Source organism: Oncorhynchus mykiss, chromosome 2 (genome assembly GCF_013265735.2).
Source record: "Oncorhynchus mykiss isolate Arlee chromosome 2, USDA_OmykA_1.1, whole genome shotgun sequence".
Taxonomy (NCBI): domain Eukaryota; kingdom Metazoa; phylum Chordata; class Actinopteri; order Salmoniformes; family Salmonidae; genus Oncorhynchus; species Oncorhynchus mykiss.
The window spans coordinates 64,150,319-64,168,524 of record NC_048566.1 but is presented as its reverse complement, the minus strand read 5'-3'; the positions used below and the strand labels follow the sequence as shown (position 1 = coordinate 64,168,524).

General features: G+C 41.9%; 1 protein-coding gene across 3 annotated transcripts in view; it reads left to right on the top strand.

Moving 5' to 3' along the window:
• Positions 1 to 18,206, top strand: part of tmem117 (transmembrane protein 117) — a 68,165-nt gene that overhangs the window by 1,696 nt on the left and 48,263 nt on the right. The window contains exons 1-2 of one of the 3 annotated variants that reach the window (XM_021568019.2): positions 65 to 530; positions 1,979 to 2,285. In XM_021568019.2, the coding sequence (XP_021423694.2) occupies positions 2,006 to 2,285 (280 nt within the window). In that variant the 5' untranslated portion in view covers positions 65 to 530; positions 1,979 to 2,005. Of the gene's footprint in view, positions 1 to 64; positions 531 to 780; positions 1,821 to 1,978; positions 2,286 to 18,206 lie in introns of those variants that run through there. The other 2 variants (XM_021568010.2, XM_036952899.1) reach the window with 2 other exon arrangements.

The window sequence follows — 18,206 nt, the reverse complement described above, 5'->3', positions numbered from 1 at the left end:
TGGAATGGTACAGTACCAAGATACTTTTTTTCAAATGCTTCCTGTCTGCTGATTTCATCCCCTCCCCTCCGGATATAAATACAGATTTCATAAGGAAATAAATAAATATCGCATTAGGGAAATCACCCTGCCACCAGTGGAAGCTCAATGTGTTTGTTACATTGCAACGCACTGATGGTTTGCGCCCGTCGTTCGGATAGAAGCATATATCCACAGCGCGCCTCTCCAGCGTCATCACCACAGACAGAGACCAGTGCTGACAAAGCAGCGCCTCGCTGCCATGCCCCGCCGCTGCATGGACAGCCAGCACAATGGCAGAGGATTTGGGGGGTGCCTCTGTTTTAGCAACAACAGGTCGCATGGATAATCCCGCCACAGCCGAGCCAGCCGTGTTTACCCCTCTCGTAGTTACGACGATTAGAGCGCCGCTGTCGGCTCGCAGGGCTTGATGAGGCAGGAGAGAGAGCCGAGCGGGGCTTCTCGTCCTTACAATACCGATTGAGAGGGAAACGCAAAGCAGCGTGGAACGGGTAAGTGCGTGGCGTACGTGTGCGTGGCGTGCATGTAGACTATCCATATCAAAGTACAGGGGATGCTTTCTCATGAAATCTATATGTAGATGGCTTGCGCACACCATTATTGTGCAAGGGTTAGGTTTCAGTTGTGTAATCAGATAATTCCATTCGGAGTTGCTAAAGCATAGGGATCTAGTGTTATCTGAGATGGACTAGATCTGCCGTTACATTAGCAGACACACCACAGCATCGTTGTTGTTGTGACGATGTGGAGATGCATGTGTTCATCGACTTAATGATTGAGCTCACATGAGAACCAGAAATAGCTAGAACGAGGGAGAGAAGGGGACACTTCAGTTATGGATCTCGTGTACTGAATTTCCTGTAGTTTTTTATGTACGTCCTTCTTATTGGTCAGTACAGCAGCAAGCATATTTCTTAAGGTGGTCTATAAGAAAAACATGCTGCGTGGAAGGGGTGTAGATTTATTTGATTTATTCAGTGAGCAATCTACATCATCACATAGATGATGAATCATATCTCAGTCTTAATGATTGATAGAGGGATGCTTCCCTCTGCCTCTTCTGATTAAAAGACCATCCACTGTGAGCTGAGCCATATAACACCAACAGCACCTAAGGTAGCACATTACAGCAAGACAAACATGATGCAGGTGAAATGTAATATCCACATAGCCCAGTTTGACACTGCTCTTAATCTGGGGCCTTACATGATCATACACATTCCCAGTGTGGATATTTGAGGAAACGGGGTCGGAGGCAGAAGAGGACAGATTTGGGAGCGCCCGGAAAAGGCAAGGCAGTCAAGGGGTGGGTTAGTGGGTGAGTAAGTGATGAGGTGGAGTCCTGGAATGAATAATAGGCGACAGATTTATAAATACAGAGGGTTTACTGTCCTGCTGGGAACTGACCCAAGCACTGCCCGGCAGTGGAACCAAAATATCAGCATGATGGTGCTAAATCTGAGGGATGTGCAACTAAGCACTTAATGTGAGCTCCAAGAGACTTCCTTGTGTGACACTGTATTTTTACATGATCTAATTGATTGAGGGAAGGGTCTCTGGAGAACCTCTGAAATCAAAGGGAATCCCTGGCAAATGAATGGATTAGAAGAGAAATCTAAAATAAATGCAAATGGACACCATTTTGAGGAGTAGACGACCATGACGAAGCTCTGAGGCTGCACTGTTGAGCAGACTGATAGATGGGAGTTAGGTCCTCTCCCTGACGTTTTTCTCAGATAAACTCAGTCTGGATGACGGACTGCTTGTCTGTCCTGCTCTTGGTATGATGATCACAGTACGGAATATTCTGAGTAGTCTGAATTTAGAATAATACCAATCTGGACAGATTTCTCTGTTATTTCCTCTATAATCTCAGAAACGTTTCCATTGTAATCCACTGTGGATTTCACTCAGGCAATGACCTTCTCTCCCTCTTCAGGTGGACTGTGGCTTGGGGTCCTTCAAGATGGATATAGATCCCTGCTTCCGCTATTATTTCCAGCACCCATGGTCCCGTCTGTTCGTGGCCTATCTCGTCACCTTCTGCAACTTCCTCATCTTCGCCGAGGACCCTGTCTCCCACAGCCAGACGGAGGCTCACATGATCGTGGTGGGAAACTGCTTCTCCTTCATAGTGAACAAGTACCCTGGCGGAGGATGGAGCGTCCTGAAAGTCATGTCGTGGCTGATGGCCATTGTCACTGGAATGTTTGCCGGGAAGTTCATATTCCACCGCAGGCTCTTTGGTAAGTCATGCGCGCCTTAATGAAGAATGCAGCCCTACAAACTAGGGCTGTCCCAGACTAATAACAAAATCTTGGTCGACTGAGAGTTGTCTGTTCTTTCGACCAATAGATTGGTTGAAATTTGAAAACGTGTATTTTTCCATATATAGACACGCCCTATGTTTGATTCTGCCATTAAGCTCCTGAAGTTGCCGGTAATAGGCCACACCAGCGGTCGGAAACCTTTTCCATTTGGAGTGCCACGTTATCCTACTATTTCTACTGATCTGATTCATCTACTGACGATTGCACATTTTGTAATATGCACATTTTTGTGGAACAGTTTCATTTGATTTATAATAAAGTCTTCATATCTTGAAATCAATGTCATGTGGTTAATCAAAATTATATCTAAAGGAAAATTATACAAATCTAAATGTCACTTCTATTGCCTTTGCCAATATGTAAAAATATCCAAAATAAAAACATTTGCAGCTCGCAGGTAAAAAAATATCCTGATAAAAAAAATTAAATATCCAAACATCACATTGGCTACAGCTAACTTGCAACATTGTATAAAATATTCTGGGCCCTCAGAGTTTCCGTAAACTATTTGCGCAAGGGATAAGAAGTAATCAGGTAGACCTTTATTTTATGACGGTTCCACCGGATCAGAGCATGACATTTCCCCCCTTTTCATGCTGAGTCTCTATCTAAAGAGAGAGAGAGCTGGAAATATGTTTCAAATAGGCTACTTTGAGGAACTATTGTCATTCTCAATGGATGTAAAAACAGACTTTGTTTACTTGCTGTTTGAGGCGAAGAAAACATGACTTTGAGAAGCTCCACAGTGGTGGTGAGTAATGACAATCAGACATGGTATCAGATCCCCAAATAGGTACATTTATAGGTCTACATTTGCGTGCAAGCCAGGTAGACTAGGCCCCCTTCTATGCGTGTCCTTACTAAACATTGACAGGAGCACTCCAACCAAAAGACAATGGATAAATTGACAAATGTTTTCTCACAAGTGTAGCCTAGGTTGTGGGCTCTGCAAACAACGTGTCCACACCTACAATGACAACGGTAAGACTGTAATAATATATTGAATGCATTAACAGAAATGACCGTAACCAAACAAACATTGTAGATGAGAAATGATGGTATTTAACAGTAAATGTACTACTGGTGATACTGGTGTGCCATCCCTGTAGCCTCCGCAATGGATTAGTCCACTGAGACAGGAGTGAATCATGTGTCATAACATTTAAAAAATATATATTTGCCACTGATCGACTAAAACAATCTTGGTCGACCAACAGCCTATAGATCAAACAATCGTCCAGTCAACTAAATGGGGTCAGCCCTACTACAAACACAACTGAAAAGTCCATCCATTCTCATGAGATGTTTTTGTGATGTGGGAAAGAAACACCTGCTATCCTAAACACTGACACACATTATACCACCACTTCTCTACCTTCTACTGCATTTGATCAGACTCAACTCCTTCATCCTCCTGTTCTCTTCTACTGCATTTGATCAGCTTCAACTCCTCCTGTCCTCTTCTACTGCATTTGATCAGCCTCAGCTCCTCCATCGTCCTGTCCTCTTCTACTGCATTTGATCAGCCTCAACACCTCCATTCTTCTGTCACCTCACACATTCTGTCTCACTCCCACACCACCCCCTATCTCCTCACTCCCATGCCACCTATACCTCCACCCCTTCCACATGTTTTTTACACTTTACATTTTTGTCATTTAGCCAACGCTCTTATCCAGTGCAAGTTACAGTTGTGAATGCATACATTTTTGTACTGCTCCCCCATGGGAATCAAACCCACAACCCTGGCATTGCACGTGCCATGCTTTGCCAACTGAGCCACACAGTACAGCAGCACTCCGTTACCTCTCTCCTCCCTTTTCAGACTACATACACCTCCCCCCTCCACTTCTCCCTTCTCACCTCCCTGCCACCCACCTACCTCCTTTGCATATCACAGACCTGCCACTGACTGTGACCCTTCCTTGGCACTTCCTCTGTTTACCCTGTGAAAGGGCTCAGATGACTTCCTGTAACTCACTCCTTCCATTTCCCGCTCACTTAACCCGGGACATTGGCCGGGCCTTCTTCCTCAGATGAGATGTTAATGCCTATAATTAGTGGGGTCACAGTGTGGATGATCTTTCTACAGTCTCTCCGGTCTCTGACTGTCTCCACAGAGCATAAATAGAATCCGAGGGGACCATGACTATTCCATGTGCTGCTGCTCTGTAAATATAGAATTGCAGTCTTCACTTAAGTCGGGAAAGGGAAAATTCCCATTATGCTTCCTCTATGCTAATGAATGGGTATATTTCTGATAGCTGCTCTGTCCTTCCACATCTTCCAAGCCTTAATCTATTGAATTATCCTCTGAATTACTTATTTTTTTTATACCTGGATGCCTCCACTGTTAATTTTCATATGAACTAAATGTGAGAGTTTGAATCCACTTAGCTTTTTTACTCCTACACAAAAGCAGGCATCTTTTAATGCTTTTACAGCCCTACAGTTCTGTTGATCTTTCATAATTGCTAGGAATCTTGTCACGTGGTCTTCAATCGGTACTCAGCGTGGCTTTCCTCTGAGGGCAGTGTATTCAGGTCAGCGCTCTACACTTAAAGCCCAGGGCTTCAGGGTATACAGAAAGAACAGAAAGCAAAGTAGACTGTCTGCTCCTTTCCCAGCTAGCACATAACGTTCTGAGAACCATATGTCCAATCAAAAACGAATATTTTGACCAATGGGTAAGATAATATGTTAATTGTGTAGATAATCCTCTGAGAAAGCCAATGGTCCAAACCACAGGAGTTTGCTGAGGTTAGGACGGCTCATAATAAGGGCTAGAATGGAGTGAATAGAATGGGTTCGATACTATTCCATTGATTCAGTTTCAGCCAATTACAATGAGCCCGTCCTCCACAATTAAGGTGCCTCCAACCTCCTGTGGTCCAAACCTCATGTCTCTATTATAATCCTTTCAAACCCAGCTAGCACATAATGTTCTGAGAACCATATATTTTTTAGAGCTTGGTGAGAGCGTGGTTGTCCTATAGTTATTTTGCATACAACCTTACCACAATGTTCTAGGAATGGTGTGGGATACCCAGCTAGCACATAACATTCTGAGAACATGTTGCAATAAGACTTTTAATAATACTGCTAGCTAGGGGCCTCTCAAGTGGCGCAGTGATCTAAGGCACTGCAGTGTTTGAGGCGTCACTACAGATCTGGGTTCAATCCTGGGCTGTGTCAAAGCCGGCTGTGACCGGGAGACCCATGAGGTGACTCACAATTGGCCCAGTGTCGTCCGGATTAGGGGAGGGTTTGGCCGGTTGGCCGGGATGTCCTTGTCACATCGCGCATGCGGGCCAGCGTATGTACGTTGACACAGTTGTACGGTGTTTCCTCTGACACATTGGTGTGGCTGACTTCCAAATTAAGCAAGCAGTGTGGCTTGGCAGGGTCGTGTTTCAGAGGATGCATGGCTCTTGACCGAGTCCATACAGGAGTTGCAGTGATGGGACAAGACAAACTACTGATTAAGGGGAGAAAAAAAATAAGGTCAACAGTTTTGAACTTCAAGCACCGATAGGACACATGGAAATTCATTTGATTAGGCATTAATCATGCAAACACATTTCTGTTCTTGTTGTGGCACGGGGTCAGTGTGATTTAAACCTATGATCTTCTGCTCTCTATCCATGGGATTAGTCCAGTGCACTCCCAGGATGGAGCTAGTATGCCTTGTTTTTTTAAACTCATACAAAGCTGTTCATTTTAGTCTATTCAAACAGACCCTATTTCAAAGGAACAAGCACTCATTAAGATCAGGTGTGGCCAGTTAGTGGGTGTCACCACACCTGAACACACTTAACAAGATAGAGGATAGAGATAGTTTTGTTGATGCTGAGAACGGAACGCATATTTTTATAAATAACATTCTTAGATTAATTTTTTTGGGACTGTTACTAATGATTTCTTGTGGTTGTTGTGGAACGTTGTCTTAATGTACTGAGAACATAACTTTACATTGAACCATGCAGAAAAGTATAGACATTCTCACAGAAGAACGTTATTTCTTAATTTCTTAACATTCTCTGAATGTTCTGATAACATGGCTTTAAATAGAACCATGAGGAAAACATTGTACTGAAATTCCCACAGAAGAACGTTGTTTCTTAAAGTTTTCTGAACAATTTGAGAACATTAATTGAAATAAAACCACAAGAAAACCTGTAGGAAATGTTATGGGAAGGTTGTATACAAAATAACCATAGGACAACCACACTCTCACCAACCTCTAAGAAACATATGGTTCTCAGAATGTTGTGTGTTAGCTGGGTATGGCTCTCTTTTTTAAAATTTAGTTCTGGGAATGTTCTAAAAATTTGAATTCTTCACAATAACATAAATTAGCTCTTAAATTCTGTTGTTAGAACATGAAGAAAACGTTCCATAAAAACCACAAGAAAACTTTAGTAACCTTCAGAGAACGTTCTCAGAATATTATTTAAAAACATAAACGTTCTGTTCTCAGTGTCAACAAAACTCTATCTTGGAAAGTGTGTTCATGTGTGATGGCCACGACCACTAATTGGCCACACCTAATATTATTGAGTGCTTGTTTCCTTTGAAATGGGGTCTGTTTGATTAGACAAAAAGGAACAGCGTTGTAACCCAAACTTAGCTAGCAGTGTTATTAAAAGTCTTATTGAAACATTCAGTGAACGTTTTATTAAGGAAGATATCCAAAAACCTCCAAATAGCCTTAAAATGTTGTTTTTAGTGTTAAGTAATTGTTCAATAATAACCATAACAAAACTTTCACAACATTTAGAGAATGTTCTCAGAATGTTGTTTAACTACCTTCAAATAACCTATAATTGTAATTATCAGACCGTTAATTAAACCTCCCAGGAAAACTTGTTCTGAGAAACCCCCTGCAACCTAAAAACAAACGTTCCCAGAACAGGTGAAATGTTCACTCCTGTTATCAGAATGTTTTACTGGTCAGGAAACACATGGCTTCGTTCCCACAACCAATGTGAAACCAAAAACATACGCTCCCACAACTTCCAAGGAACCAAATGTGCTTGCTGGGCTCTCTCTTTTTAGAGCTGGAGCCAGGTAGGACTAATGCACTTCACAGGCCACAGAGCAGAGCAGCACAGAGCACAGAGTGCAGAGGGAACAGATGGTGTATGTGTGGGATTGAGTGAGTGTGCGATAGAGAGAAGCAGGGAGAGATAGAAATTGAAAATGAAGAGCAATGGCGAGGGACAAAGGGGCGTTCAGCACAACAAATTTGCAATGCTGTTATGTAATCCTAAAAATCAGTGACGAGCAGAGCACAGAGAAGAGCCACTGATGCCCACGGTGACTTTGTGTGAAGAGATATCATCCATGATGTATCATTAACACAGGCACATGATGTGTAGCCAGGCACACCTACTTCACTACATGTACAGTAATATCTTATTTATGAAGAATAAATAGGACAAAAGTGTTATATAGTAATGAGTCTTTGTACAGTAAATGCCAAGCTCTTTATCTGAGCACTGGTATTTCCTTTTTCCAAATGAAGCTCCTTGTCTTTCTTGCATAATAGATGGCATTACTCATGCTGATATTAGCTAGCTACGTATCAATTTGTAACTAAATGGAAAACAGACATGGTTTTGCTTGCTGACACATTCCGCTGCATCATTTATCATTATGATGGCCTAGAAAAATCAGGATATCACAACCACTCATTTTACGGTGAATTACACCACCTCCCACTGGCGATATGGCTTCTTCACAGAGGACTATATGGGACTTAACCGGAACCCACTCATACATGAATCCATTTGTGACACAATACTTTGTTCCCATTCCAAATATTCGCGGCTTTTGTTGTGTTAGCAATAACGTCGGCTGCTATCTAGCGGAATGAGAGGAGGTGGGGAGAGCAGAGGGTGTTTGGGTTTTTATTCTCCGATAGCACAGCCAGCCACGCTGCACACGGCGCAAGGTGATGGATGGTTCGTGACAGACTATGCGGGTTAAGACTACCTCCCAGACACATGGACAACCTATGCTCTTTCACCCAGCCACTCAAGGCTATGTGCTCTCCCATTGAGTGGCATGTCTTCTGGTCATTCAGTGAGATCTTGGCCGCCTCTGTACCTTTTTTAAAATTAAAACGAGGACATGGGGAATTGGTTTTATCTGCCCATGTGAGGTTGTATTAGATTTGCTATTCTGCATCGTCTGTGTTGTTAACCAGTAGGCAATAAAAAGCATGAGCTGGCGCACACCCAGATAAAATGATTTAGTGGTGAGGTGCTGACTAAGGGATAATAAACTGTAAACTATAAAATCAAAGAGAGTAAACACTCCATATGTATAACCTCCCAGTCATTTATAGGGTAAAAAAAACACCAACATTTTGGCATCACTGTGCTTCTTCAGGGTGACCAGTAGTTGTACAGTACATCCAGCATACCTGTTCCCCGTCTTCCCTGATCCAGCACAGCACTCAGTATTTAATGCTTCCAGCTTTCATCGTAAAACAAGGCACCTTTTCATCACGATAATGCAAATAGAAGCCGCTTCTCATTCTTTGTTGTGCCGCACCAGTTTCAGATTAACATAATGTCTGCCACTTTGTTTCCTGTGCGTTTTCCAAGGCTTGCGTTCCCAGGGAATGTTTAGCGTTGTAAATTGAGCAGAGTAATGGTCCTGGTTTAGGATTAGTCCAGTCATCCTATCAGGAGTAAGCCTATCCCACCGACCATGGAAGTACCTTTTACTGTGTCAAACCAAGATCATTCATCTTTCATTCAGTACTTTGGGAACAGGGCTTCTTTGATATGAGTCATCGTGGTGGATTTTCCAGCTCACACCGCCAATCAGAACAGTATAAACCGCTTGAGAAAAGACTGAAATGGGAGACCCAGTTTCTTGTTGTTGTTAGACTTTGACAATTTAGGATTTAAAAAAAATTCAAGTTAAAATCCAAGTTAACACTAATGACCTGGTGTGAGTGGTGCCTGTGGTTGTTCTGTTGTTAAAGCAAAGCGCCCTCGCCTTTGAAACACTGCTCCTCCGGCCTGATCCTGATCCTTGGCTGTAGCAGTAGTCTCCGGGATGGCACCTGGTTCCTGTCACATGTTGTTACAGTGGTGCATTATGGGTAAGATTGTTCTGTGTGTGGTGCTACTGGTGGCCAAGTGTCAGAGTTTGCTTGAGCGTGTGGGTTTAAGTGTGTGTGTGTGCGCGCCTCTGTGAAATATGATGTATATAACCCTATGCCTCCTCATTGTATCCTCTATTTAATATACAGAAACAGCTCAGTTCAGACCTCCCTCTATTAGTTGCCCTCAGATGCTGGCCTTTCACACTAAATACCAGAGGATTGTACCAGTGCCAGGACTGAACAATGCCCTTATGATTTTAATGTGGTTTACAGCAGTGCATTTAAGACATGAACCAGCAGACTGCAGCTGTGCTGAGACTGATGGGTTGTAAATGTAATATTGATGTGTGTAGCAGAGCATTGAGCCAGAGGGGAATGTGCCACTATCTGAGATAGTAGCGCTTTCTACATAGGCATGTTGTTGTTTTAGAGCGAATTGTTTTTTTTATGCATTTTGCTCGGACATTCTCTACCACATTATCTTTCTCAGAATATTTAATGTGCAAGATCAATTGTAAATAGTGAAGATGTTCATCCACACTGCAACATGAATAGGTAACCCCCGCTTTCACCAAATGTTGATCTTTACGTAACAACATTAGTACTGTATTCTGACAATGAAAAGCAAAAAAAATAAAAAAAAAGGTGTTCTTTTCATAAAGTAAACTCATTCGAAACATCCATTTGCTTTGAATGAAAGATTAAAACGGTCCAGGTGTTTGTGTGTGTGTGAGAGAGAGAGCGAGCGCGAGAGAGAGGAGGCAAACAAATGAAATGGGCAAAGGAAATTGCTTGGTTACTTAGGATGATTGAAGTCTCTTATCCTTGCCATAAATGACTGGGGAAATGATTTAACAAGCCTCTCTGACAGTAGCTTAGCTCGGCCAGTCAGCCGTCTCTGAAGCAGCCTCAGCCAGGCGCTGGAAGTGCTGCCTTCCATCTCTCAGTGGAGGGAGGGATAGAGAGAGGGAGGAAGGAGGGAGAGAGAGATGGAAGGGGGGAGAACGGGAAGGTGAGAGAGAGAGAGAGAGAGAGAGGAGGGCGAGTTGCCACATCTGTCCGCCTGTGTCTGATTTATTGGGAAGTCTTGTAGTTACCGTGGGCTGTAGCTCAGGGGACCCTGGCGCTGTTGTCATGGTAATTCCCGTGGCGAGTGTAACACAGCTGGCGGTGTGATGGATGACGGGGCTGCAGTGTGAACTCAGATATCCAGGCGGAGTGAAGCAGGGCTCTCTCTCTCCTATCCAGCCCATGTGGGATTGTGTTAAAGGGAAGTTATCTGTTTTATGGTCTCTAAGGAGGGCAGTAATGGTTGTTCTGGATTTGTTTGAGTGGACAAACAACCACTTGATGTGCAATACCACAAAACAGGACACACAGTTATAGACCCAACAGTAAGTAAATGAATTGGGTTGTTTATATCGTATGTGGGATGGAAAAGGAGAAGCTGTGGTAGGTCGGCTATCTGAAGGCTGTATGTCGGCTATAGATTGATTAAATTAAGTCCTGATATCTTTATTAATCTAAGGTTGTTTTTTTTTCAAAGCTCAATATTTGATCTCATGCCTGGATTGATTCCATGTCCAGCTCGGTGCCCTGTCACTGGCAGCTAAATATTTGATCAGTTGGTGTTTTTATTCCTCTGGAACACTGTGACAATAACAGTCTGTGACTGCAGTAGCCTACAGTGCTTTCAGAAAGTATTCACACCCTTTGGCTTTTTCCATATTTTGTTGTGTTACAGCCTTAATTTAAAATGGATTAAATATAGATTTCTGTCACTGGTCTACCCACAATACCCCATAATGTCATATGAGTTGGGCTCCCGAGTAGCGCAGCGGTCTATAAGGCACTGCATCTCAGTATTAGAGGCGTCACTACAGACCCTGGTTCGATTCCAGGCTGTATCATAACCGGCTGGGATTGGGAGTCCCGGGTTAGGGTGGTGCACAATTGGCCCAGGGTCATCTGGGTTAGGGGATGTTTTGGCTGGGGTAGGCCGTCATTCTATACAAGAATTTGTTCTTATCTGACTTGCCTAGTTAAAGGTTAAATAAAAGTATTCAACCCCTTTGTTATGGCAAGCCACAATAAGTTCAGGAGTAACAAGTTGCATAATAAGTTGCATGGACACACTGTGTGCAATAATAGTGTTTACTGTGATTGTTGAATGACCACCTCATCTTGTACCCTACACATACAGTGGAAAGAAAAAGTATGTGAACCCTTGGATTTAATAACTGGTTGACCCTCCTTTGGCAGCAATAACTTCAACCAAATGTTTTCTGTAGTTGGGCATCAGACCTGCACAACAGTCAGGAGGAATTTTGGACCATTCCTCTATACAAAACTGTTTCAGTTCAGCAATATTCTTGGGATGTCTGGTGTGAACTGTTCTCTTGAGATCATGCCACAGCATCTCAAACGGTTGAGGTCAGGACTCTGATTGGACCACTCCAGAAGGCGTATTGTCTTCAGTTGAAGCCATTCTGTTGTTGATTTAGTTCTGTGTTTTGGGTGGTTGTCCTGTTGCATCACCCAACTTCTGTTGAGCTTCAATTGGGGGACAGATAGCCTAACATTATCCTGCAAAATGTCTTGATAAACTTGGGAATTCATTTTTCCGTCACTGATAGCAAGCTGTCCAGGCCCTGAGGCAGTAAAGCAGCCCCAAACCATGATGCTCCCTCCACCATACTGGTTTTGTTGTTGGTGTGCTGTGCCTTTTTTTCTCCACACATAGTGTTGTTTGTTCCGTCCAAACAACTCAACTGTAATTTAATCTGTTCACAGAATATTTTGCCAGTAGCGCTGTGGAAAATCCAGGTGCACTTTTCCCATCTTTAGACGTGCAGCAATGTTTTTTTTTGGACAGCAGTGGCTTCTTCTGTGGCGTCCTTCCATGAACACAAATCTTGTTTAGTGTTTTACGTATCGCAGATTCTTCAACAGAGATGTTAGCATGTTCCAAAGATTTCTGTAAGTCTTTAGCTGACACTCTACGATTCTTCTTAACATTGAGCCTTCTGCGTTGTGCTTTTGCAGTCATCTTTGCAGGAGAGTACTAACAGTGCTGAACTTTCTCCATTCATAGAGAATTTGCCTTACCGTGGACTGATGAACATCAAGGCTTTCAGAGATACTTTTGTAACCCTTTCCAGCTTTAAGCAAGTCAACAATTCTTAATCTTAGGTCTTCTGAGATCTCTTTTGTTTGAGGCATGGTTCACATCATGCAATGCTTCTTGTGAATAGCAAACTCATCATTTTGTGAGTGTTTTTGCTGCAAGGCAGCTCTAACCAACATCTCCAATCTCGTCTCATTGACTGAACTCCAGGTTAGCTGACTCCTGACTCCAATTAGCTTTTGGAGAAGTCATTAGCCTAGGGGTTCACATACTTTTTACAGCCTACACTGTGAATGTTTAAATGATGAATTCAATATAGACAAGACAAATACAATAATTGATGTGTAATTAGTTTAATCACACTATGTTTGTCTATTGTTGTGACTTAGATGAAGATCAGATCAAATTTGATGACCAATTTATGCAGAAATCCAGGTAATTCCAAAGGGTTCACATACTTTTTCTTGACACTGTACAACTATCTGTAAGGTCCCTCAGTCGAGCAGTGCATTTCAATTACAGATTCAACCACAAAGATCAGGGAGGTTTTCCAATGCCTCGCAAAGAAGGGCACCTATTGGTAGATGGGTAAAAAAAAAAAAAAAAACAGACATTGGAATATACCTTTTAAGCATGGTGAATACACCCAATCACTACAAAGATACAGGCGTCCTTCCTAACTCAGTTGCCGGAGAGGACAGAACCTGCTTAGGGATTTCACCATGAGGCCAATGACTTTTAACAGTTACCGAGTTGAAGGGCTGTGATAGGAGAAAACTGAGGATGGATCAACAACATTGTAGTTACTCCACAATATTAACCTAATTGACAGATTATAAATAAGGAAGCCTGTACAGATTACAAATATTCCAAAACATGCATCCTATTTGCAACAAAGCTTTGAAGTAATATTGGAAGAAATGTGGCAAAGTAATGCATTTTTTTGTGCTCAGTACAAATTGTTATGTTTGGGGAGAATCCATTACAACACATACAGTGCATTCGGAAAGTATTCAGACCCTTTGACTTTTTCCACATTTTGTTACGTTACAGCCTTATTCTAAAATGGATTACATTGTGTTTATTCCCCTCATCAATCTAAACACAATAACCCATAATGACAAAGCAAAAACAGGTTTTTATGAAAAATCACATTTACATAAGTATTCAGAACCTTTACTCAGAACTTTGTTGAAGCACCTTTGGCAGCGATTGCATCCTTCAGTGTTTTTGGGTATGACGCTACAAGCTTGGCACACCTGTATTTGGGAAGTTTCTCCCATTCTTCTCTGCAGATCCTCTCAAGCTCTGTCAGGTTGGATGGAGAGCGTCGCTGCACAGCTATTTTCAGGACACTCCAGAGATGTTAGATCGGGTTCAAGTCCCGGCTCTGTTGGGCCACTCATAGACATTCAGAGACTTGTCCCAAGGCCACTCGTGTGTTGTTAGGGTTGTCGTCCTGTTGGAAACTGAACCTTCGCCACAGTCTGAGGTCCAGAGCGTTCTGAAGCAGGTTTTCATCAATGAGCTCTCTGTACATTGCTCTGTTCATCTTTCCCTCGATCCTGACTAGTTTCCCAGTCCCTGCCGCTGAAAAACATCCACACAGAAGATGCTGCCATCCCCATGATTCACCGTAGTGATGGTGGCAGGTTTCATCCAGGCGTGACACATGGTGTTCAGGCCACAGAGTTCAATCTTGGTTTCATCAGACCAGAGAGTAATTTAGGTGCCTTTTGGCAAACTCCAAGTGGGCTGTCATGTGCATTTTACTGAGGATTGGCTTCCATCTGGTAATTCTACCATAAAGGCCCTATTGATGAAGTCCTGCAGAGATGGTTGTCCTTCTGGAAGGTTCTCCCATCTCCACAGAGGAACTCTGGAGCTCTGTCAGAGTGACCATCAGGTTCTTGGTCACCTCCCTGACCAAGGCCCTTCTCCCCCTATTTCTCAGTTTGGCCAGGCTGCCAGCTCTTGGTGTTTCCAAACTTCTTCCATTTAAGAATGATGGAGGCCACTGTGTTCTTGGGGACCTTCAATGCTGCAGAAATGTTTTGGTACCCTTCCCCAGATCTGTGCCTCGACATAATCCTGTCTCGGAGCGCTACGGAAATTTCCTTCAACCTCATGGCTTGGTTTTTGCTCTGACGTGCACTGTCAACTGTGGGACCTTATATAGACAGGTGTGTGCCTTTCCAAGTCATGTCCAATCAATTATATTTACCACAGGTGGACTCCAATCAAGTTGTAGAAACATTTCAAGGATGATCAATGGAAACAGGGTGCACCTGAGCTCAATTTTGAGTCTCATAGCAAAGGGTCTGAATACTTATGTAAATAAAGTATTTCAGTTTTTTATATTTAATAAATGGGCAAAAAATTCTAAACTTGTTTTCACTTTGTCATTGTGGGGTATTGTGTATGTATATTGAGTAAAAAAATCATATTTAATCATTTTTAGAATGAGGCTGTAATCTAAGAAAATGTGGAAAATTGAATGGATCTGAACACTTTCCGAATGTACTGTAACCACTCTCCATATTTCCAAACATAATGGTGGGTGCATCATGTTATGGGAATGCTTGTAGTCGTTAAGGACTGGAGTTTTTCAGGATAAAAAAAGAAAAGGAATGGAGCTAAGTACTGACAAAATCCTAGTGAAAAACCTGGGTTAGTCTGCTTTCCACCAGACTGTGAAATTAATTCACCTTTCATCAGGACAATAACCTGAACGCAAGACCAAATCTACATAAGAGCTGCTTACCAAGAAGACAGTGAATCTTCCTGAGTGGCCAAGTTACAGTTTTGACGTAAATCTGCTTGAAAATCTATGGCAAGACCTGAAAATGGTTGTCTAGCAATGATCAACAACCAATTTGACAGAGCTTGAAGAATTTTGAAAAGATTCATGGGCAAATGTTGCACAATCCAGGTGTGGAAAGCTCTTATAGACTTACCCATAAAGACTCACAGCTGTGATCGCTGCCAAAGGTGATTCTAACATGGATTGAGGGGGTTGAATACTTATCTAATCAAGATATATTCGTTTTATTTTTCAATTTTTGTTCCACTTTGATATTACAGAGTATCTATTGTAGATTAGAGGTCGAACGATTATGATTTTTCAACGCCAATACCGATACCGATTATTGGAGGACCAAAAAAGCTGATACCGATTAATCTGCCAATTTTTATTTATTTATTTATAAAAATGACAATTACAACAATACTGAATTAACACTTATTTTAACTTAATATAATACATCAATAAAATCAATGTAGCCTCAAATAATAATGAAACATGTTCAATTTGGTTTAAATAATGCAAAAACAAAGTGTTGGAGAAGAAAGTAAAAGCGCAATATGTGCCATGTAAGAAAGCTAACTATGTTCCTTGCTCAGAACATGAGAACATATGAAAGCTGGTGGTTCCTTTTAACATGAGACTTCAATATTCCACGGTAAGAGGTTTTAGGTTGTAGTTAATATAGTATTTATAGGACTATTTCCCTCTATACCATTTGTATTTAATATACCTTTTGACTATTGGATGTTCTTATAGGAACTTTAGTATTGCCAGTGTAACATTTATAGCTTCCGTCCCTCTCCTCGCTCCTACCTGGGCTCGAACCGGGAACCCACCCTCGAAGCAGTGTTACCCATCGCTCCACAAAATCCGCGGCCCTTGCAGAGTAAGGGGAACAACTACTTCAAGTCTCAGAGCGAGTGACATTTGAAACGCTATTAGCACGCACCCTGCTAACTAACTAGCCATTTCACATCGGCTACACCAGCCTAATCTCGGGAGTTGATAGGCTTGAAGTCATAAACAGCCCAATGCTTGAAGCATTGCGAAGAGCTGCTGGCAAAACGCACAAAAGTGCTGTTTGAATGAATGCTTACGAGCCTGCTGCTACCTACCATCGCTCAGTCAGACTGCTCTATCAAATCATAGACTTAATTATAACATAACACACAGAAATGCGAGCCTTAGGTCATTAATATGGTTGAATCCGGAAACTATCATTTTGAAAACAAACGTTTATTATTTCAGTGAAATACGGAACCGTTTCGTATTTTATCTAACGTGTGGCATCCATAAGTCTAAATATTCCTGTTACATTGTACAACCTTCAATGTTATGACATAATTTCGTACAATTCTGGCAAATTAGTTCGCAAAGAGCCAGGCGGCCCAAACTGTTGCATATACCCTGACTCTGCGTGCAATGAACGCAAGAGAAGTGACACAATTTCACCTGGTTAATATTGCCTGCTAACCTGGATTTCTTTTAGCTACATATGTAGGTTTAAAAATATATACTTCTGTGTATTGATTTTAAGAAAGGCATTGATGTTTATGGTTAGGTACAGTCGTGCAACGATTAAGCTTTTTTCGCAAATGCACTTTTGTTAAATCATCCCTGTTTGGCGAAGTTGGCTGTCTTTGTTAGGAAGAAATAGTCTTCACACAGTTCGCAACGAGCCAGGTGGCCCAAACTGCTGCATATACCCTGACTCTGTTGCAAGAGAAGTGACACATTTTCCCTAGTTAAAATAAATTCATGTTAGCAGGAAATATTAACTTAATATGCAGGTTTAAAAATATATACTTGTGTATTGATTTTAAGAAAGGCATTGATGTTTATGGTTAGGTTCGCGAATGCGCACCGCATTGATTATATGCAATGCAGGACACGCTAGATAACTACAAATGGTTGATGATATTACTAGTTTAACTTGTGATTATGATTGATTGATTGTTCTTTATAAGGTAAGTTTAATGCTAGCTAGCAACTTACCTTGGCTTCTTACTGCATTCGCGTAACAGGCAGGCTCCTCGTGGAGTGCTATGAGAGGCAGGTGGTTAGAGCGTTGGACTAGTTAACTGTAAGGTTGCAAGATTGAATCCCCGAGCTGACAAGGTAAAAATCTGCCGTTCTGCCCCTGAACAGGCAGTTAACCCACCGTTCCTAGGCCGTCATTGAAAATAAGAATGTGTTCTTAACTGACTTGCCTAGTTAAATAAAGGTGTAAAAAAAAGAAAATGGCCAAATCAGTGTCCAAAAATACAGATTTCCAATTATTATGAAAACTTGAAATCGGCCCTAATTAATCGGCCATTCTGATAAATCGGTCGACCTCTAGTGTAGATCGTTGAAGAAAGATGGCAATTAAATCCATTTTAATCAATCTTTGTAAAACAATGTGGAAAAAGTCAAGGGATGTGAATGCTTTCAGAAGACACTGTGTTCTGTGTCAGTACATCTCTGATGTCAGAGGATATTGAGTTCCCCAACCGCAACATTTCCTCTCATTACCGTTTCTGTTTTATCTTGAACATGTTCAATTCTGGCAAAGGCCCCATTTTTTTCAGCCCTTTTTTCTGGCTCTTTAGATGAACACAGACACTTGGTTGGCATATCTGTTGTGAGAGGCAATCTCTCAGAGACATGTCAATGTGTGTATTTTTAGATCATCATTTTTTTTTTTTGATTTAATGAATTCATTTAATTGAATAAGGATAACTAACTATGGTAGGAGACTCTATCCTTCGTCAGCCCTCCACCGCTACCCTCCTGCTACGC